At 42.7% G+C, this 21,510-nt stretch overlaps 1 protein-coding gene across 3 annotated transcripts in view; it reads left to right on the top strand.

Annotated features, from left to right (window-relative positions):
• Positions 1 to 21,510, top strand: part of LOC310963722 (regulator of G-protein signaling 12-like) — a gene marked incomplete at its 5' end in the record, with an annotated part of 38,439 nt that overhangs the window by 10,064 nt on the left and 6,865 nt on the right. For 2 of the 3 annotated variants that reach the window (XM_083936633.1, XM_083936635.1), the window contains 14 exons: positions 11,775 to 11,796; positions 13,838 to 14,001; positions 15,165 to 15,257; positions 15,592 to 15,735; positions 16,535 to 16,717; positions 16,838 to 16,988; positions 17,766 to 17,863; positions 18,084 to 18,269; positions 18,657 to 18,730; positions 18,848 to 18,974; positions 19,463 to 19,559; positions 19,808 to 19,866; positions 20,343 to 20,454; positions 20,680 to 21,243. In XM_083936633.1, coding sequence (XP_083792759.1) covers positions 11,775 to 11,796; positions 13,838 to 14,001; positions 15,165 to 15,257; positions 15,592 to 15,735; positions 16,535 to 16,717; positions 16,838 to 16,988; positions 17,766 to 17,863; positions 18,084 to 18,269; positions 18,657 to 18,730; positions 18,848 to 18,974; positions 19,463 to 19,559; positions 19,808 to 19,866; positions 20,343 to 20,454; positions 20,680 to 21,243 — 2,074 coding nt within the window. Of the gene's footprint in view, positions 1 to 7,740; positions 7,856 to 11,774; positions 11,797 to 13,837; positions 14,002 to 15,164; positions 15,258 to 15,591; positions 15,736 to 16,534; positions 16,718 to 16,837; positions 16,989 to 17,765; positions 17,864 to 18,083; positions 18,270 to 18,656; positions 18,731 to 18,847; positions 18,975 to 19,462; positions 19,560 to 19,807; positions 19,867 to 20,342; positions 20,455 to 20,679; positions 21,244 to 21,510 lie in introns of those variants that run through there. The other variant, XM_083936634.1, reaches the window with a different exon arrangement.

The following is a 21,510-nucleotide window of genomic DNA, read 5'->3' as shown; positions in this document are numbered from 1 at the left end:
TTTCTGTGCTGCATGACTTATGTGTTATCTTTGTTGCTCATACAGTATCCAATCCAACCAACCAACCATGAATCATGATTAATATTAATATTGTATTACCCGCCAAAAATAGACGCCATGCCTCATCATATCAATTCTTCCCGTTATTTTTGATTCGGTTGTTTTATCATTTGAGAAGATGACCAGGAATAGTGTGTTTCTGGGGATTAGCTGTTGAGACAGGAGAACACAACGCACTTTTATCAGGCTGACATCACATGACCGGCTCTGGAGCGTGGGTGGACAATTGCACTCACGAAATGTGTCCTTAGGCTAGCATTACAGGATGCAGAACACCATATAGCCTGACATTTTCTAGATGTCTCCACTATAATTCCTTCTCTTCCTCTCTTCTCCCGCAAGAGGTTTTATTGCAATTACACAGACTTCTCTCTCCAAACCCACCGACTGGAAAAACAGTATATTAACACAACAAAACTTGAGTAGAAGTTATTTAAATGTCCAGCTGCTTGGAGTTTGAATATGCAACAGCCAATAACCAGATGACCAGATGTGGCTGTGGTTGCTGAGTTTGCTGTTTGACCACACTGTGACCACGGAAAATACCCGCTGCCTCGCCATCTCTGAACGGAGACACACCATAGCTCCACTGTTGGCTGTTGTCACACCAACGCTATGACATCATCTATCGACATTCAGGATTATGATTTATTTTTTTAGTTAACCACACAGCTTTTCCTCATCTCATGTTGATTGGCTAAAGGAAATAGTGCCTGAACCAGGACGTCCATGGATGTAATGCACAACTTCTGGAGGTGATTCATTCCCCTTACAATGTTTACCTCCTCAGTCATACTATTGTTACATTTCTCTGCTTCAGTGAAAGGGAATCTACTGCCAAGGGTGTGGAGGTTACTCAACAAGGAACGGCTTTAGTATCACCTCCCTGCTCACAGTTTAGACATGTCTGGGATACAGAGGGCTGCTCGTTGTGCTTCACTCCTCACACCTGTAGCTCAGACGACGCAAGGGTGAATCTTATTTACATCTTTGAGACATTGAGCAAGACGGCTTGTCTTGTTTGAACTGCAGAGGATTACAGGGAGGCTCGGAAAGTGAATGTAGCTGGTATCTTTTTGACCTTGTGTTGGCGCAAGATGCTACAGAACCAGGCCAAAGCCTTGTCTCCTTTGCATTGTGGAAGTCATAAACATGGATTGTTGGGGTGGCCGAGTTACTCTCACTGTGATGTTGTGAGGGTTTGGCTTTGCGCTCTACTTTGGCAGTCTAAACACTAACTTTCCCTTGTGAACTATTTCTATAACATCTTCATCCTGTGGTCAACATCAATAAATATGATATCTGTTTACATAGCTTAGTTGTTACTTACTTGTTGCATGACGACCTCAATTCTTTAGGTTGAGTAAAATGTAGAGCCAGACTGATATTGGCCTATGTGTGGTCCAATATGCGCTTAATTCATTTCATGGTGTCATTCTATAGTTTATCCAGCAGAGCATGGACAGCAATTGATACTTAACATATAGTATGGAAATGTATTTAGTTATCTATTTTATTTGTATTCATTCCTTTTCTTTCCTCTGTGTTCATTTCTAGAATTGGTTGACAATGTAATACAATGTGTATATACAGTATAATGTATGACAATGTTAAATATTCTTTAATAAAGTTATTTGTTTAGGTAAGCAGCCTTCTGGGTACCTATGCAGAGTCATATTTGCACAATCAACTTAAAAGTCTATTTTCATTCCAGCTCCAAAACTCACTATATTGGCCACCTTATCAGTAATTGGTGAAATTTCCCCTCCAAACTCGGTATCCGTCTCAAAAATCCCGTATCGGTCGGGCCCTGGTGAAATGCTACACATTACCCATGTTTTGACCCTCCTCATGTGTATGTAGAAAGATAGCCCTGAAATGCAAATGATGCACTTCTAAATGAGTGTCATGCGTAAATATACGCTTAAGCAAAAGGTGGCCTGCACAGTTAGGACATATAATAGAATCTGTAAGGAAAGATGCAGATACACGTTGTGTGTAGACAAAGTTTCACAAGTCTCAAATGACACCTTTCGGCATTTTTTGCCACTGTGAGCATTACTATTAAGTTGTCGCCATGCCAAATACCAGACAAAATGCTATCCTATAGCCAGAGCCTAGAGGGATAACTTAAAACGAAGTTGCCAACCCTTTTTTCCCAGTCTCACTCAACCAGCTCAGGTTTCCTGCATGACCAAAAGGATTAACGGGGGGGGTGTAAGGTCAGTAGTACTTACACAGGAAGTAAACAATTATGACAGTTCCTTGTCATTGGCAACACATAACCTTGTACACTTCCAGGAGGCAGATATTTATTCATATCATGGCCTTCTCATCACACAACAGATGTACTCCAAGCGGCCAGACTTTTCAAAACACTCTACACTAAGCTTTCGTGTATGCTACTTTGGCATAAAAAACTCACAGGGGTAATTACAAGTGTCGGGTTTCAGGTTGGAAAGTCCATTTCTAGTGTTTTTTATGGAAAAGAAAGAGAGCAGTAATAGGGTGTGGTGGTATCTTATGTGGTTTACCCACCTCAAGCCCTCCAGGCTCGCGTGAGCACAGCCCGTTCTCTGATAATAAATTGCGATGGGAGGGGTCGTGGTCACTGGTTCTAGCTTCCCTCTCTGAAGTTATTTTATTTTTGTTTAGCTTGGCCTTGTTAATGTAATGTATTTTATTTGTTACTTATTCTGTACATAGCATTTCCTCCAACCTAGCGTTCCTTTTGGTTACTTCAACACAACAACGTGAGTTACCTTTATGTTTTCCTGCATGCCTCTAGGCTTCAGAGTTAAGAAGCAGATAGTGAGTCTGGTACATGAGCTGTACAGGTTCAGGCAGAGTTAACAAAAATGTACATTGCCTTCATGAATTGCGAGAAGTAGGGCAGCAGAGGGAAAAAGGTAAACATCTCCAGCCAGAGGAATGCTAGTACTCCCTGTCAGCTTTTTATCAGCAACAAGTGGTGAACACACACACACACACACACACACACACACACACACACACACACACACACACACACACACACACACACACACACACACACACACACACACACACCAGCAGAACAGCACAAATCATAGTAATGTCACTTTAATCCAGATTGGAGCAGAGCCGTACCCATCTGCTGTGGCTAACCGGTTAGAGTTGGGGAACAGGCAGTAGATTACTGACAGTCAAGGGGCTTAAGAGATGAGGCGCATTGTGGTGATGGCCTCTGTTTGCATGCAAATGACTCGTCTCTTTCACGGCACTGAGAACGAGCCAATATTTTAACTGAGGAGATTACACTTAAAAGAAACCACAGCACCAGTCTGGTGTCTCATGGCCCAGGGACCTACCAGCATTATAAATGTTTGATTGAAGATCCCCCTTTGGATTCAAGTCTTCAGAGAGCAACATGATTGAGTCACAAAGTGTGGGCTTGCCACTCAAGTTTGCATGGATAACAGGATAATGTTTTCTGAATTTGTACATTTACAAAAATCCTAAGGCTTAATTGTACATCCAAACCTTAAATTCGAAATAGTTTCTTATAAACAACTAAATATTCAGTTTACTTTACAATGCTATTAGGGTAAGATAAAAACAACAACAAAAAAGTTTATTTTCACCCCTGTATCTCTGTTTTTTTAATTGAATTGAACAGAGAGACTTGGCAAAAATGGCAAGGAAATCAATCCTTTGGTGGAAACACTGATTTGTTAAATGGGAGTCATAAATCTGAATTTGTCTTTTGCCATTAGACAAATCTGTTTTGCAATAACTCCATTACATTTTGTCGACAAATGAAACACACAGTCACCCTTTTTCAATTAAAATGAAAACAAAAAAACGTATTATTTCCCAAAACATGTGACACTAAATTAAATCATAAGGGAAGTTGTAGTACATCACTGGCATCATTTCTGATGTTCTCATGACAAAAATAGGATTTCTCGGCGGACCGTAAGTCACATATTAAGATATGCTATGGAAATATGCTGTCCTCTGAAGGGACTCGATACAGCTTCACAGCCCTTGATCTATGGCATTATGCAGATAGGAAATCTAAGGGGATGGATGCTAATTGTCTTCACGTTGTTTACCATTCCTGCCCCCTCCCCCCCAGCATCACATAAGCATGCTGGCCTCATCTGATCCTTGCTAATGTGATAGAGTGTCTGGCTTGTGACAAACAACATTTCCTACAGTAAAGACACTGATCTTCCTTTAACCTCCTAAAATCAAACACCCAGATGTCTGTCCACACTATCTTCACTTCGATATTTTCCGTAGTTTCATAATTATCCAAATCCATCTCTCTCCCCCACACTCCTCGCTTGGTTGGGAAAGAAATGTCTTTTCCATCTTATCAGTCACCGCACCCTCGCCCCTTTCTCCCTCAAAAGGAAGTTGCCTCCATGCAAGGCTCTTTCTTGATGTTATTGTCGTCTACCACAGATAGCAGGCCTAGATTATATTCCGTCTTCGCTAAAGATTGCCTGGTGGAGAACTTGACATGCAATTAATTAGGTCTTGGGACAAGCAGTGCTTGCCGCTGTAAAGCCCGTCTAGAAAAGTTTCACAAACTGATTGAATCAAGTGGAGGCTCAGCGCTCAGGTGAAACATATTTACTGACTCTTCAGTTAGCAACAAAAAAAAAAAAGCTTTTCCTGGAGGAATTTTGGTTTGAAGAGTTCCAACATGCTTTACTCTTGTTACGTGTGCTTATGGATGTGCTCACCTGGCTGCAATATAATCTCTGCCTCAGGGAGGTCAAAGTGCAAACGTAGACCTGGTGGGCTTAAGTAGACTGTTCTGTCCTGTGATTTTGTGACCACAGTAATGGATGACTCAGCTTTGATCCAAGAATAGCTTTTAATTACTACATGACAGGTTTTACCACATGAAAGCATCCAATTTTTTTCACTTTCTGTGTTGCAATTCTAGTTTAAAGTCTGTTATTATCTGAATAGTACAATGTCTTAAATGAATGTATCATTTTATACTAACAGGACATGATACAACATGTGCAGTAATGATGAACACCAACTGCTTTGGAGGGTGACCACCAATTCAAATTTGGAAAGAGAAAACAAGATGATTTAATACTTTATTTTATATTTCTGAGATGTTTCTGGAGCTGTATAAACAATGTGCGATTAGTTAACTAGTATTTTCTTTCTGTGTGAATGCTGTATGTGCTCAATATCCAGTTTAAATCAGTGTGTCAAATGGAACTGGAACGCAGCTTTCTTCTCTTTCTTTAGGCGTCAATATGCATTAACAAGTGCTCATTGCATCATCTAAGGCAGCTCCGCGTGGAAAGACTCAGTTCAAACCCTCATTCATTTAATTAAAACAAACGGCAGATTTGGGTGTTGTCCTTTTTATAAGATCCACAATTTGACAATCACGCTCACTTTACTGAGTAATAGTCCAGGTGTGAACTGCAGTGAAGGTATCCAGAATTTGAACTTCACTCTCAACTTCTTTTTCCTTTCAATAGTCACCATTCTGTCACTTCTTATGTGGGTTGGTATTTATCCGCATTTGAAAAATTCAGTGCCACTGGACACATTTGACAACTGGGCGATATGGGAAAAATCTTCCATCTTCATATAAAGCTCACAGAGCAGCATGAATCGGGAAAGCCATCGCTGCGGGCATTGGCGTTACTCGCAACTGTAAACTGTGTTCATCTTCATTAAATCGCCCAAATACAGAACTGGGCTGCTACGATAAAACCACACAGACCTCTACACACTTCAGACTGCTCATTTATAACTCTGCTATAGCTCTGCAGTGTCTCAGTGGAATAAGTAAAGTACCAGCTCATGGACTGCGGTAAATTTCAGTCTGCATGCATGTTTTTAAGCCTAACATTGTTGAAACAGAGCAAGAACTTAGTAGTAGTTAGTTAGTGGACTGCTGAGGCGCTCCTGCAGCTTCTAGCCCCAGCGTGAGAAAGGCGAGAAAAGAGGATAGGAGAGAGAAGTGACTGTAAATGACAGCCGAATGCAGTAAAGACTCTCGTACTGAGCTGAAATGGAGACAAGGTGTTGCAACACTTGTCTCTCGGTTTAATTAAAGGCATTCTTTTTTAAAGGATTCTGCTAATCAACAGTTTGGAAAAAAATAAATGAAAAGTACCTGAATTGAACGAATATTCAGGTCCAGTCTTATTTAATGCTTGACAATGAAAAGTAACCAGTATTTTCTCATTTCATTAAGAACATTTGTGTAAAGTGAACACAACGTTCGAGGATCAGAATGTGACGGAAATGCTGTAACGCAGTTCAGCTACTGTTTTTGATTTGTAGACATTTATTTTTATATCGCTTTGACATCATCATATCAACCAGCCCTAATAGTACACTGATAAATAGCACCGTAAAGAGGCCTTTTGGATATGATTAACAGCTGAAAGGTGTTTTATCTAAAGGCCACATCTAGAAGTGTTCATTAAAAAATGTGAATGCTGCAGGAACAAAAGACATAATGTGTCATTCAGTAGAAAACTGAGGCATCCTTAGTCGCTCACTGAAAGAATTTCTAAGTCTTTTAAAAACACTGTGCGATAGATAGCCTTCAAAATACAGAACCATTTCTAATTTGGCCTCTTTTCTACAGTGAATCTGGGGTAAGGCCAATCACTGAGACTCACTTGAAGGACAGGGGCCAAATAAGAAATTAGAAGCATGCTGATCCTTCTCTCTGTCACTAACTCTCTTCACCCAGAGGGGATTAAGATGTCATCTGTGATGCCCACTGCTAGCCATCAACACAGCCATGCACATATGACAAACATCCCATTTCCAAAGTGATAGACCGTGAAAATCCAATTAAACTGGAGAAATCTACCTTGAAAACCGCGCTGCTAATAAACACTGTATCCCGTCCATTATTTATGGATACAATTAAGTCAAAAGAATGCTAGCTCATGTGCCATGGGAAAACCTCCGAATGAGCCACCAATGCCTTTTAGAATAAAGGTTGGTCCAAAAACAGTCGGCGTGCTGATGGTAGAGATTTGCCAGAAATGTGGAGGGAGGCACAGCACTGCAGCGGAGACTAGAAGTGATGCCAGAATGAAAACCAATTTTCTTTTGCCGGTACATGAGCTAAATTACTCGCAGAAAACACCAATTGACATGATTAAAATTGGGGGAGTAAGAATGGTGCTTTGTGACAGCGGATAATGAAGCTCAGAGTTCAACTCGCGGGCTACTAAACTTTTATTTTGATAAAACAAAATTCATCTGGTTTCCATTTAAACTGACTGGTATTTCTTCTCTCTTTCAAAGAAGAGCGAGTGCCCCAACTGGAAACAAAGGGGGGGGGGGGGGGGGGGTTGTTACATGGCCAATGTGTTTTTGGGAGGGGTATAGGGAGAGGGGGGGGGGTGTAATTCATCTGATTCCTTCATGCCACTGTGGCAGAGGCTGTAAGTTTTGTAGGGTGCGTTGTCATGGCAACAGCTGCGGCGTGAGGAAATCTTTCTTTCCTCCTTCTCAACCCCCTCCTCCTCTTCTTCTCCCTTTCTGTCATATTTCTGCCTCTCTCTCTCTCCCTCCCTCCCTCCCTCTCTTTTCCTCTCTCCGACTTGTACAGACATGGTTTGTAGAGTTTTGGGTGGGGAATGTTCAGGTATGCGTTCGCACACACACACACACACCAACACACACACACACACACACACAAACACACACAATCTGTCTGTGTGCTGCTGGTGTAGCAGACAAGGGAACAATGAGTCTCAAAAAGAGACTTTCCTTCAAGAGGACCTGGAACTTCAACACTGTGAGTAAACTGTGGTTTGCCTCGTGAGCCGAATCTTCCTCCTCTGTATGAAGCATGGACACTTCTTTTGTTCACTCAGCTGCTTTTCTCATTAATCTCCCTCTTTGTCGCTCGTCTCTCTCCCACTCAGAACAGCTGTTTGAAGCAGTGGGGACTCGTGGTTGTTTGTCTGCGGGGTGCTAGAATCAGCCTTGACTTGTGTTAAAGTTTAGCGGAGGTTTTTTTTAATCTAACTGTGGGGAAGTGTTAAGTGGGGTACATCTCAAACCAGTTTTTTGAAGAAAAGAACATGCCTAAACAAGCCCACATGATAAAAGAAATCACTTTTAAACGTTCAGAAATGCACTCTGTGAGAGGTGTTAATGGGTGACATTAACATTTGTGTGAATGCGGCTTATCCTTCCACTGAATTAACGCTGGTGAAGGTGTGTTTTTGTCGCAGTGGCTCACTTCAGAAGATCACCCATAAATCTGTCTTTGGTTGGATCATCTACGTTCCTTCAGCATGTGGTGTCTCAGGATGCCAGACTGTACGGCGTGGGGGCTGTACCACAGTAAAGCTGGGAGAGTGTTTTCCAACTGAAGGGCCAAATCTTGCTTTGTTTGGAGCCAGGGTACTCGCTGTGACTTGAATTGGGATTTTGCCCATTTGGTTGATAACAACCTAGTGTTGGCAGCTTTCATAGGGAATCCAGCTGGGAAATGAGATCTCTGCAATTCAGCCATATATGCAAAGGATCAAAGAGGGTCTGTAGTACTGCGGAGACACCCATGGTGGACCGGCTCGTCACCAGAGGTGTCAACAGAGGAAGGGAGTGTGAGGACAGGAGGTGATGGTGTGCCTGGGTCATCACTCTGGCCTCCCTGTAGGATACTTGTGGACAAGGAAGTAATAAGGACTGGTGTGTGTGGTCTAACCCCTGCAGCCTCATACATACGCACATACAAACACCGCCCTCTGAATATTTGACCAGGTCAACTTTTACAATTGTGACACGTGATCATTATGTCATTTTGAAAGTACTTGATCTATAAAGTTATCAACCAACAACATTTTTAATAATGCATTTACGCTTTAGTTAATTCATCAAGCAAAACATCGTTGTTTCCAGCTCATCCAATGTGAGGTTTTGCTACTTTTCTCAGTTTTTTATTCCATTGCAAGCTGAAGCCGTTTTCTTGAATTCATTCCCCTTTTCCCTTTCTCACATGTAGCACACAACAGAAGGTTGTTCGCGTCAGATACATCTCACTCACAGGAAATACCCTACTTTAAACTCTGGATTACAACGCGGCCACATAGCTGGTTCGTAATTTGCAGCCGAGTCTTAGCCGAAGTTTCTGAATCTCATCGTCTCTCCAGTTAGACATCTTCATTGCCATCTTTATGTAAACGACCCTCTTAGGTTTGTTTTCTTCCTTTTTCAGCAATCCGCAGTGGTAGAAACGTTATTATCATGCCCACTTGCTCACTGAATTTTCCAGACAATGACCTGCTCTATTTCCACATGGGCTCAATCTGGCATTACACAGACTTTGTACAAGGCACCTGACAGGATAAACTCCATTTCAACTGATTTGGACATTTGCGTTCAAACACTAATTTCAGGTTTTAGTGCATGTATCAAAGGGGCTTGAATGTCTTTGGACTATTGGGTTGGACAAAACCAAACGTAATTAGACAGTTGACAGTACAGCAATTAATCTTTAATTTTAGAGAAAAAAATCACCAATGGATAGACAAAGAAAATAATCATCAATTGTCTCCTTTGAGAATGCAAATATATTTCAAAGTCAATTTAATAAATGACGTGTCATAGGTGGTTAGACTAGTAGAAGGATTTTGCAACATTCCCATTAATTTAGATGCTTCAGCCTGCTGACGCATCTCATGACATATTTGTCATCAACATAATTCTCTGACACAAGCATTAAAAGATTAGACATGACATCAACTGTGTGTCAGGAGGCCATTCATTAGGATTTATTGTAACTCTCCCACTAGTATCACATGCCTGAAATAAGAAGAAGTTCCATTTACAAGAAGTAGAGGTCATATTGGTCACCTAAGAAGTTTCTGTATATAAATTTTAAAGGTTGTTTTGACTCCCAAAGAATGGATAATAGTGAATACACCAATTCAAAGGATTACGCTGGAGACCTTTTTGTTTGTTCCAAACCGAAGTTTACGTCACATTGTGTGATGTCTGTCTCGTTCTTTAAAATGAACCACACTCCATATATTTAAGGGTTGAGGTTTAGCTGTTTTTAGACCCAAAGGGACAGACAGATGGAGTGGGTGTTCTTTCTCTTCTCTCTCTTCTGTTTGGACTTCATGTTGGTCCTCATTCTACCCCCATGATTACTGTACACATGCTAGCCACCACAGAAGAGGTGGCTTTTGGGTGTTGACTCAATGGGGTTGGACCCAGCAGCAGCAGAGTTGTAAAGAGGCTGTGACAGACAATTAGTGGTTTTGCGGTGTGTGTCCGATAGAGCTTTTACATGTGGTCACTCCCAAAATGGAACGAAACGTCACGTGAGCGCACATGACCGCGGTTACAGCCCCCTGCCTTCAGACGACCACTTGCATCAACAAAAACTGTAAAACTTTTACTTTCAAAAACCGTCTCATCAGGGTGCATTGTTTTTGTCAGTGTTCATTGTTCTATAATATTGCAGCTTTATAGTTCAATATTATGCAATACGCAAAACAAAAGTACAAACTGTATGTACTGCTCCCACCAAGGCACCAGCCTGGCAATAAGAGTCTTGTTTAGATGTATTATCAGCCTTGAATATTCACACTTTGAAGTGGCAGCTCAGAAAACACTCTTCTGGAAATAGTCTCCCCTTTTCAGATGAATCCTCCAACGCACCGATTCTTCTGAGTGTTCTTGGACCAAACCCCTACGATGCGCCTCTCATATCCTCCCATGCATTTAAATATATTTGCGACAGCAGCTTCACAGTTTGGGCTTTTAATCCCTCTTTATTAGCCTAACCATAATTAGAGAAGGTTTTAGAGAAGCCCAATGCTAAGGCAGTGATTTCAAATGAAACTATTGCCAAGTAAATATTTGTGGATCCATCATAAGATCAGACACTGGTGGTGTTTTATTTGGCATTATGCCATAAACTTTAATTACACCAAATTATTAGAAGCTGTCAGAGTGAAATTTTCATGCCCACCAGGGGTGCTTGTGCCATCCGCCTTTTATTCAGATCCATCTACATATGTATAAACCACTCAATTCATTGAATTAGCAAGTGAAAAGAGGACCATTAGGGCCAGTGATGGCCTCTCAAGTAGCTCTGATCTTTGTGACTGCAGCTAGGAGGAATGCACACATTGTGTGTGTGTGTGTGTGTGTGTGTGTGTGTGTGTGTGTGTGTGTGTGTGTGTGTGTGTGTGTGTGTGTGTGTGTGTGTGTGTGTGTGTGTGTGTGTGTGTGTGTGTGTGTGTGTGTGTGTGTGTGTGTGTGTGTGTGTGTGTGTGTGTGTGTGTGTGTGTGTGTGTGTGTGTGTGTGTGTGTGTGTGTGTGTGTGTGTGTGTGTGTGTGTTAAAATGAAAGGTGGGTCCCGGTTAAGAGGCGTGAACAGCTGTGTGTGGTAGAGGCCTGGGGTCCACCCACTTTACAAATTAATGGTCTTCTGTAAGGACCCAAGATCCAACCCTTTCCCTGTAGTGTGTACACACACACACACACACACACACACACACACACACACACACACACACACACACACACACACACACACACACACACACTCACTCTCACTTAACAAACCACAAAGACCCACACCTCAGAGCACTGCTGGGATGCCTGAGGAGACACTGCTATCTTCAGTCTCTTGTCCCAGCACAGGAGGTCATGAGGGCAGCCTCTCACTCATGTCTCTCTTTGTTCTCTTTCAGTCTGCTGCTTCCTCAGATGGTGGTGAGTACAATTACTTTATTCCTACTTTTTAGGCGCTATTATGTAAGAAAAAGGAATTAAATACATTTAATTATTAAATTAAAACTAAATTAAGTCATAAGAGTAACAAGATTCAGAGGCTCCTAATCTCCCCTTTCTATTAACGCAGAGCAGAGAAACTTTTTGATCTTGTCCGGCTTGCAGTGCTTTGTCTAGCTTTCTCAGTGTCCGCATTTTTAAAATTTGTTTTCTGCTTTGTAGTTGCTCAATAAAATGGTCTCATAAAAAGACTTTAGTGAGGATGATGTATTCACTGTAGGCAGCATGCCTCATTAACAAAGGATGTTTGCTGAGCGTGTTTTGGGTTACAGTCAGGGCCAGTGTGCATGCTGTCTGGTCCTCCCTTTCATAGCAGTTTTTAATAACATTTGCTAACAGGCTGACCAAAGCTGTGGTGAGGGGTGCAGCTCCGCTCCTTTCACTGTGCATCAGACATACACGACTGTTTGCTTTCTAAAGCCATCTCAATTACTGAGCGGCACACAATGTGGTAAACACGTCTCCCAAACCCTCAGTCCTAATACATTAAACCAAGTCCAAACAAATAGCCTGTCAGCAAACTTTAGACAGGGACTTTCCGTGGCACAGGGAAAACCAGCCACTTGGCCTTATTATAAAAAAGAAAATCCCACAGTTTCTCAGCTTGTCATACAAGTCTATGCAATTTTAATGACACATGTACTCATCCAGCTGGACTAATTGCTAAGAAACTAGGATATACTGTATGTTTAAAGAGGTCACAAAGAGGCCACCTTAGTAATAATCTAAAATACCTCCCTGCTTGTAACATCATGTACGATCTTACAGTGCTTTTAATGAAGATATGCAGCTTTGTACTTGACCTAGCTAAAATTTCTGTCCTCAGCTGCAAAGATACACTCTGTTAATACCAGTTTCCCTTGCCAACCAGTCGACTCTCAGCAGAATGACAACAGCTACGTATCTGTAACAAATCTTACTGTGATCCTTTTGTTTTTTTTTACGCTGCCTGCTCGGCCCACAGCTCTAAAGTGGCCATCTGCTGCCATTATAGCAGGTACTGTGAGGGTCAAAGCCCCCCACTCTAGTTGACCAGCAACACCCACGTCCTCACCCACTGACTTTCCTTCTTTGTGTCCCTTTAATCATGCCTTTTCTTTTTTTTCTGCCCCCGCTCCTCGCTGCGCCCTCTTTGCTGCTCTTTTACCAACTGAGTAGCATCTGCTGACTAAAAGGGAATCAGATCTGTCAGCCTTGTGTTCCACACTTCCCACATGACATATTTTGACTTTGACATTCACTTATTGTGTCACATTTACCAGTGAGAAGTGTAGCAAAGGGTGTAGTTAACAGCTATTAGCCTTCCTTTCAAGTCCCCTAACATTATAGATCTATTTTCTGCTTGTAATTATGTTTGGTGCAGATATAGGGCACCTTTTAGCCCCCCCGTTATGGCTATCTCGATCATTTTAGGGCACGTTCTTCCCTCTCTTAACTCCAACAGGATTGAGGCTTTTATTAAATTGTTGAAACCGTATTTCTCTTTTCCTGCAAATTCAATAAGCCAAACATGTACTTTGGAGGAGATTGTTGAAAGACTATTGTGAGAGTTTAAGGTGTAGTAGTTTAGTTAACACTAGAACCCAAAACTGATATTGTTCCATTCTTAAAAATGGGCTGTTTATTTTGCTTCTTACACAGTCCCCCAAAATCATATTCTGTCTACACTTGCGAAGGTCTTTTGAAGATGCGTGCAATAGAAGATACTTTTTTTTTTTGTGGTTTCATAGAGAATGTGTATTCTTTATATAAGCGCTGTTGTCCTCCAGGGATTAAATTAATTCAGTCTGCCTTCTCAAAAGGATGAAATTGTCAAAAGGATGGAAAGCACACACAAATGCTAAAATCCACAGGAATATTTAGAAGGTTGAAAGGGCGCACAGGAGAATAACATCCCCTCCAGCTGGAATTACCCTTTAACATTAGAGCCCTCTAACCTTTGCGTTTTCTCTCTGTCCTGCAGACTATAGTGGAGTCCAGTTGCAGGGATGCTGCAGCCAGACCAGCCTGAACAGTAATGGCAGTCTTCCAGGGGCAGGCAGCCTTCGAGGGCAGCAGCGTGTGGCCAGCTGGGCCGCCTGCTTCGAACGCCTCCTCCAGGATTCAGTGGGTGTGCGCTACTTCTCGGTAAGAATATAAAATAAAGTTTCTTAAGTTGATTGATTGTCCTATTTTACACACAGACACATATAGTGAGTCAAGTTTAAATCCAAGCAACACAATCTTACTGCTCACTCGCCAACACGTCACACGCATTGATTGACGTCATCGCGATCAAGTATCAATGCTTTGTTTACAAATTTTCCATAGACCTCAGAGTTTTTGTTCGTCTTGTCCGACTGTTTTTGAATATTTTCATCGACCAAATCTGCAGTAAACACTCCAGCTCCGCATCACACCAACGCGAATCTTTCGCCGCCATTGTTTTAAATGTCCGCGCATGATCGGTCCTTCTTTTTTCTATGTCCGAACAAGCGCACATAAAATGACGTTAGAACCGCCGTAGGCCTTGTACCTTGTACACGTGCGCATGCTCATGCTCGTGCTCGTACATGTGCAGACGTGCTTTACAAAAACCCACCTATCCCAAACGGGCCATAGACGGCAAGCGCACTGCGTCTAGGCGCGGTACAGTTGAACTTACACTGGTCAAACGAACTAGACTTTAGCCATAAAAATGTGCTTGGGCATGTTACGAATGGACAGTGTGAGTGCGCCCTTACTTGCCTTAAAGCAAAGTTTGCGATGCTGCTCACACAACACAACTTGCCTGTTGTCTTGTTTTCACACTACCTGAATGTGTCAGCGAACCACACTTCACACATCACACTCTGATTTCCCTCCGATCTGGAGCTTTTGTCGGGGAGCTCTAGCATCTGTCTAGATTTACGACAAAAAGGAAAAGCGCATTTTTAACAAATCCTAGGCTTATTGGAATAAGTTCAAGTTCCGAACCAGTTCTCAGTACCCAACCCTACCTAGTACAGGCGTTCGTTTATGTAACTTCCCACATAAAAGATGTGTTTTTGATTTTAGCCCACAACACCTTCAGAAGGCTCAATGTTAAGTTCTGACATCCCTGAACCACCTCGCTCCTCACTCTCCCTCAGCACTGATTAGAGCTGCACTGTGCGCCCACACTATCCTTCGCCTACATTTACACCTATCTTGTTCACATCATTACACCTAATAATTTCTTGCCTCGCTACTGATCTCAACAACAACATTACGGGAAAGATGAGAAAGAGTTTGAGATCATATAGAAACTCTTGTGCTGTGTGTCTCCACAGGAATTTCTCAAGAAAGAATTCAGTGAGGAAAATATCTTGTTCTGGCAGGCCTGTGAATATTTCAGGCATGTCCCTGCATCTGATAAAAAGCAGGTAAGTTCACAGTATGAAGCAAATCCCACTGCTAAAAAGATATACTCTGGAATGGTTCACAACCAATTTTGAATTTGATTATTTGAAGCTTTAATGGGGTAAGAAAATTAGTGAACATCATTTTGTGAGAAGAACTCAGTTTTACCACTATTCAATTCTCATCCCTCTTTTATCTTGAGTTCCCTTTGTGGGTCCCAACCTCTGCATTTGGAACCACTATTAACAAAGGCCAAATTGTGCGCAAAATACTATATTAATATAGTTAAGCAGACATAGAGAATCATTTTTCTACAATTGTTCTTAAATTCTACATAATCAAACCTCTCTCCGGCAGCTGTCCCAAAGAGCTGGAGAAATCTACAACACCTTCCTGTCCAGCAAGGCCACCATGCCGGTCAACATCGACAGCCAAGCCCAGCTGGCTGATGACGTCCTCACCTCCCCGCGGCCTGACATGTTTAAGACGCAGCAGCTACAGGTACGGACAAGACCGTAGCAGTAGTGAGCTCATTTCTTAAAGGGGTAGTTCTGATTTTGAGGGGGGTACTTATCCACAGTCAGTGTATTACTACAGTAGATGGCGCTCTGCACACACAAGTCCTGGAAGCATAGCAATGTACTGCATAGAAATCTACTGTAGATAATACACTTACTATGGATATGTAAGTACCTCGTACAACCCCACTTCAAACAATCTGAACTATCCCCCACTACACCACAATCTGTTGGTTGGTTTACAATCATTTGAATATTTTATGTCTCTGGTTAATTTAGACTTCATCTTATTTAAATTATTCAGTTGATCCGCTTCAACACTCAAGACATTTTTCTCGACAGTAGGGGGTTTTGTACTCATCTAGCCTTTAGTCACTTTGCACAAGCATATTGGGTTTTTTCTGTGGCCATCTGGGTTTGTTTACGAAAAGGCTGTGAGCCTTTACCAGAGAGATAAACACAAACTGGCATACACCCACAGAGAATTTAGCGCGTACTGTACACACAGACACATAGACATGCAGAGATGTGTATATTTTCATCCTGCACACGAGCATGATCAAATGTCAACTGTTAAGAAACTTGTCATAACATCAGCTGTAACCATATGTTAACACTAGTAATTTCCTCTCTCTTGTTTCTGTCTTTGGTTCATTTTTTCCTCCTCACTCTTTTATTTTTGACGCTGCATACCTCTTTGTCCATCTCACCTCCTCATCTCCATCACTTTCACTTTTTTCTTAATTTAAAAACACCGCTCTTTTTCATCTTTGCGTCAACAGATCTTCAACTTGATGAAGTTTGACAGTTATTCGCGATTCCTTAAGTCCTCCCTTTACCAAGAGTGCATGCGTGCCGAGGTGGATGGCCGACCCCTGCCGGACCCCTACCAGATTCCCTGCAGTCCTGCGCCCTCGAAGCACAGCGCCAGCTCTGACCGCTCTACCCTCTCCACTCCAAAAAAGGTGCCACTATTGCTATTTGGTTGTGTCACAGGAGGCTGGTCGTGGAAATACAGCATTGTTGACATTGTTCATAAGTCCAGGATGACAGGTAAAATCTTTGGTTTTGTTTAAAAACAACAGGAAGCCAGAAAACAGAGATCAGGGAGGTCACTGAATGAAGAGGGCCGGGATGAAAGCGCTGACAAGAAACGCGGTATCTTCTTCTCGTGGTCGCGCAACAGGAGCTTCGGGAAGGGACCAAAGAAGAAGGAGATAGGAGACATTAACCTCGGTAAAAAACTGATTAACAAGCCTGTTGCTGTCTGGTTTCAGATATCCCCGCAGTTTAAAGCTTTTGCAACACACAAACTTCCAAAGTGCTGATGTGTCCTTGAACAAGACACCAATTTGTTGCCAGCTTCAGGGTTGCCATGAGCTACACGCGGGGGCGGCATGTAGAAACACAGCTGCCCCGCAGTCATCTAAGGATTACACACAGTAGAAAAACATCCTTATTGCAGCAATTTGACGCATCGATATGTGTTATCCACAAGGGCCAGTGTTTTGAAGGTGGCAAAATATCAAAATGAGGTTGATATGATGATGCTGTGTTCTCAGGGATTTTCATTATTATAACGTCAAATTATAGCATAAAGTTTGTCTTAAGTTTATCGTTCCTCTGTATTTTTAATTCACAAATAGTCACACAGTATACAAAAGACTGCAGATGACACAATTTTCTGTCAAAACATTGGCATAGCTATCATCTAAACGATCTCTATTTAAATCATGTGATCCTCATTTCTTGCTGTGCACTTCATGCCGCTGCTTTAAGATACAAGTATCTCACTAAATGTAGCTGCACTAACATTTAATGAAACACCTACTGTTTATTATAAATAATAAAACAAATATATTGTTTGATGATATACGCTTTACTGCCTGCAAAGATTTTGCTATAGTCTGACGCTGTCTTGGTGTTACATAGTGTAAATGTCATTTCATTTAAAGTAATGTGCTAATGTCTCTTATCTGTGTGAATTCATCGTCCCTGTGCTGTTTTGTGCAGACTACTGGGGCAGTAATGGGCGGAGGGAGTCCCAGGGCTCCCTGTCGTCCGGTACCAGTCTGGAGATGGCCACTTCCTGCTCTGCAGGCAAGATTGAGGTAAGATTCCTCTGGACGGATCACCATGGCAACCCAGAGCCCAGTGTCTCTTAAAAGCCATCATAATAGGCCAATTTGGGGTTTTTTTTCTGCCCACTTGGAATGGCATAAATCAGAGAGTAGACAAAAACTGACTCCAAAAGTGAATCCATGTATTATTAACACTTGAAAGCCAACACGCAGTCCTTTGATCCTTTTCATTCCAATCTTGTGTCCTTAGTCTGATAATCGCCACTCAGTATGGGAGCGTTCCCCCAAACACTGCAGCGTGGTGCTGCCCGACGGTTCCTGCTCTTCTGTTAGTCTTCGGCCCGGTGCCTCCATAAGGGAAGTCCTCCAAGATCTCTGTCAGAGCATAAACGTCAACATTGCTGCTGTCGACCTCTTCCTGGTGGGAGGGGAGAAGGTGAGGGAGGCACACTCTGCCCACAAACTACTAACAAATGCAAAAAAAGACAAAACATCTGCTGCTAATAGATCAGGAAGCACATCGCAAATTAATTGACATAACCCTCTGTTTGTTTAAATCAATCTTTGGTTAATACAGAATGACTACACTTAGCATTTAAACATGCTTTGTTTTGTGAGGAGTCAAGTTAAACGGTAAAAGATGAATTTAGCCAAAGTGAATTAAAAGATTACAGAGGATTAAAATGGACCATGTGTCTTTTTGTGACTAAGAAAACATTACTACACAGTAAAGTACTATACTAAAGAGTTTACAGTTTTTGTTTTGGGTTGGTTACTGGGGCTTTATGTTTTGCTAATGTGTGGTGTCATCATTTCCTCATAGCCCTTGGTGCTGGACCAAGACTGCATGACCCTCAGCACTCGAGACTTGAGAGTGGAAAAGCGGACCTTGTTCAGGTATGAATAATTCACCAACGTTCGTTTAGATCTGCCAATTATCTTTGAATATCACGTTTTCTGCCTGTGCTTTTATGTCTGTGCTGACATTTACTTGTGCTCTTTTCCTGCTTCTAGGTTGGACCTGGTACCCATTAACCGCTCTGTGGGACTCAAAGCCAAACCAACCAAACCAGTCACTGAGGTCCTGCGTCCTGTTGTGGCCAAATATGGCCTCCACCTCAGTGATCTTGTGGCTAAAATAGTAAGTCATCCCCGGTGGCTACAATGTCTTGATCTTTTTGAAGCTCCTGTGTGTCCGCCGAGCAGCTCATGCAGTGTGTGACTGTGCCACAGGGTGGAGTCTCATGGTTAGGGGAGGGAATCGACCGCATCCTTTTCCATCTCTACACGGTGGTTAGTGCTCTGACTCAGCCCAGCCTCCAAAGACGGAGCACCAAGGGATATAATTAAGAATGACGACACTATTCAAACATGCCAACTCTTTACTCCTCCTCCTAAACCCCTGCCAGATGATTTATTTTAGTCCTGTGGGTTTCCAGGCATTATAACTGCATTATAACTGCATTATACAGTAGACCAGGGTTGAAAAATGGTTAAGAAATTAAACAAAAGCTTGTCAACTCAAATATTGGCCATGTGCTCGATGTACTAAGATTTGTGACATATTCTTCGACTTCAGAACTACAGGTGAAGATACTCCTGACCTTTTTAAACTGTGTTTCATTTTAGAGCGGAGAAACCGAGCCTTTGGACCTGGGCGCCCCCATATCGAGCCTGGATGGCCTGCGAGTTGTTTTGGATCGAGCCGACCCAGCTTCAGGGAAAGGTAAGACCATCAAACACACTGTAACCCCAGTATTTAAAGGTCCCATATTGTAAAAAGTATCAAAACACTCAATCCACAGAGAAATGCACTCAGAAATACTATAATATACTATATATATATATAGGTAGAAAGTGCTGCTACAATACAGTAAACATATTTTTGAACATATCTCTTATGTCTTGAGTGTCCTATCCTCATCCAATTATTCAACCTGATGAATTGTTTTCCCTCTGTCTCTTTTTAAATAGACAAATCAAAGTCTTCCTCCCTAAAAAACCACCCTCCATCCAGGAGTTTCTCTGCTACAGTAAGTCCTTGCAACATGTCTGTTTTCATACAACGTGTTGCTTAAAGTCCAAATGTGGTGTTTTGTCCTTTTTCTACCGCTGCGCTGCTTCTGCAACATTCAGTATCATTTTTTTTGTGGCCCAGGTTAATCTTTATTAACATTTACAACCTATGACAAGCTCTAAAATTGGTGTTTATTTCCTGATTTGTTTGTATTCTTTGCCCTAACACTGCCTGTGGCTGACTCACTCACTCATATTTCCCACACCTGAATTGCTGCAACATACGTAGGCAGATCAGTCGAGATTCTAGTGAGGTCAGTAAAGAGACAGAGCCAGCAGAAGGACGAGGCTCATCTTTACACGAGGGTCTCAGTAAATCTGGACACTCTGCTCAGTAGGGTGCTCATGCTTAGCCTCCCCCTTACCACCCCCCTCCCTCCCTCCCCATCCCTCCATCCCCTAACAGAGTGCATTGTTATTGTTGCATCTGCAGGGAGATGAGAGGTCAACACCAAAGGACTTTTCTCTGAGAGCAAGTGGACCAGACTCAGCACTCCCAGGGGAAAAGAGAAAACAGAAAAAGATTAATATAGATGAAGCTGAAGGTAAACCCCTCCTTCTTTCTCTCTTTCTCTTTTTGACTTATTGGTGGATTTCTAAGCTTTGCTTCGCCTCAGGACTAACTGATATCTTTGGCAGCTCTGGGGGGTTTTATTGTCGGGTGTGAGGCTGCTGTGCTGCATGACAAATCTCGACTAATCCTTTTCTTCCAGGCGCTCACCTATTTGGAAAGTTTAAGTGAGGGAACTCGTTTGATCTGTTTTTTTCAGAATTCTTTGAGCTCCTGAGCCGGGCACAGAGCACCCGAGCCAACGACCAGCGTGGACTCCTGAGAAAAGAAGACCTGGTGCTTCCTGACTTCCTGCGCCTAACCCCGTCCGCCTCCTCCTGCTCCGTCTCCTCTGACCTGGCCTGCTCCACTCCTGACTCCTTGAAACAGAGCCGGGAGAATGGCGTCTCCACACGGGGGGCCCTCACCGCCAGCCTTCGTTCGGAGAGCCTGGACTCCTCCCTCAGTTCCAGTGCCAATGGACACTCCGGGACCAGACGGTGCCTGTTGCCCCCTCCTCGCCACCCAACATTCGGCACCCACCTGTCCCCCATTCCCCGGCCCCAAGACACCCGACCAAGCCTCCGCACCGTGGAGGAGGACAGCCACAACGACCTGACCCTCGTGGGGGAGGGGGACATCAACAGTCCCAACAGCACCCTGCTGCCTCCATCACCTTCCCCTCTGCCGTCCTTCGACAGCAGCCTGCCTGAAGCCAACTTTACCCCGCCACCACCCTGCCCCCAGTCTCAAGACGCAGGTGGAGAGGGAAAGTCCAGTTCAGGTATTTCTACAGTGTAACAACCCAGTGCTCCGTGTGTTTGCGTGTGTGTCGTGTGTGCATGTGTGCGTTATCTCTCCCCGCGGTGGTCTAAACCCGGCCGCCTTTATGATAAAACTCCCTCTACACTGACTCTGATGCACTTTAATGACAAATTGATACTGACTCTTTCTCAGTTTGCCATTCATTTAAACTGATTTGTCTGATTAAACTTAGCAAAGCATGTGTGTGATTGATCTTAATTACACTCAGATCATCTTGTAAATAGGG

This window comes from Echiichthys vipera, assembly GCF_963691815.1.
Source record: "Echiichthys vipera genome assembly, chromosome: 22".
In the NCBI taxonomy this organism is placed as follows: domain Eukaryota; kingdom Metazoa; phylum Chordata; class Actinopteri; order Perciformes; family Trachinidae; genus Echiichthys; species Echiichthys vipera.
Note: the sequence above shows the minus strand (reverse complement) of the source record. Positions and strands in the feature narration are given on the sequence as shown.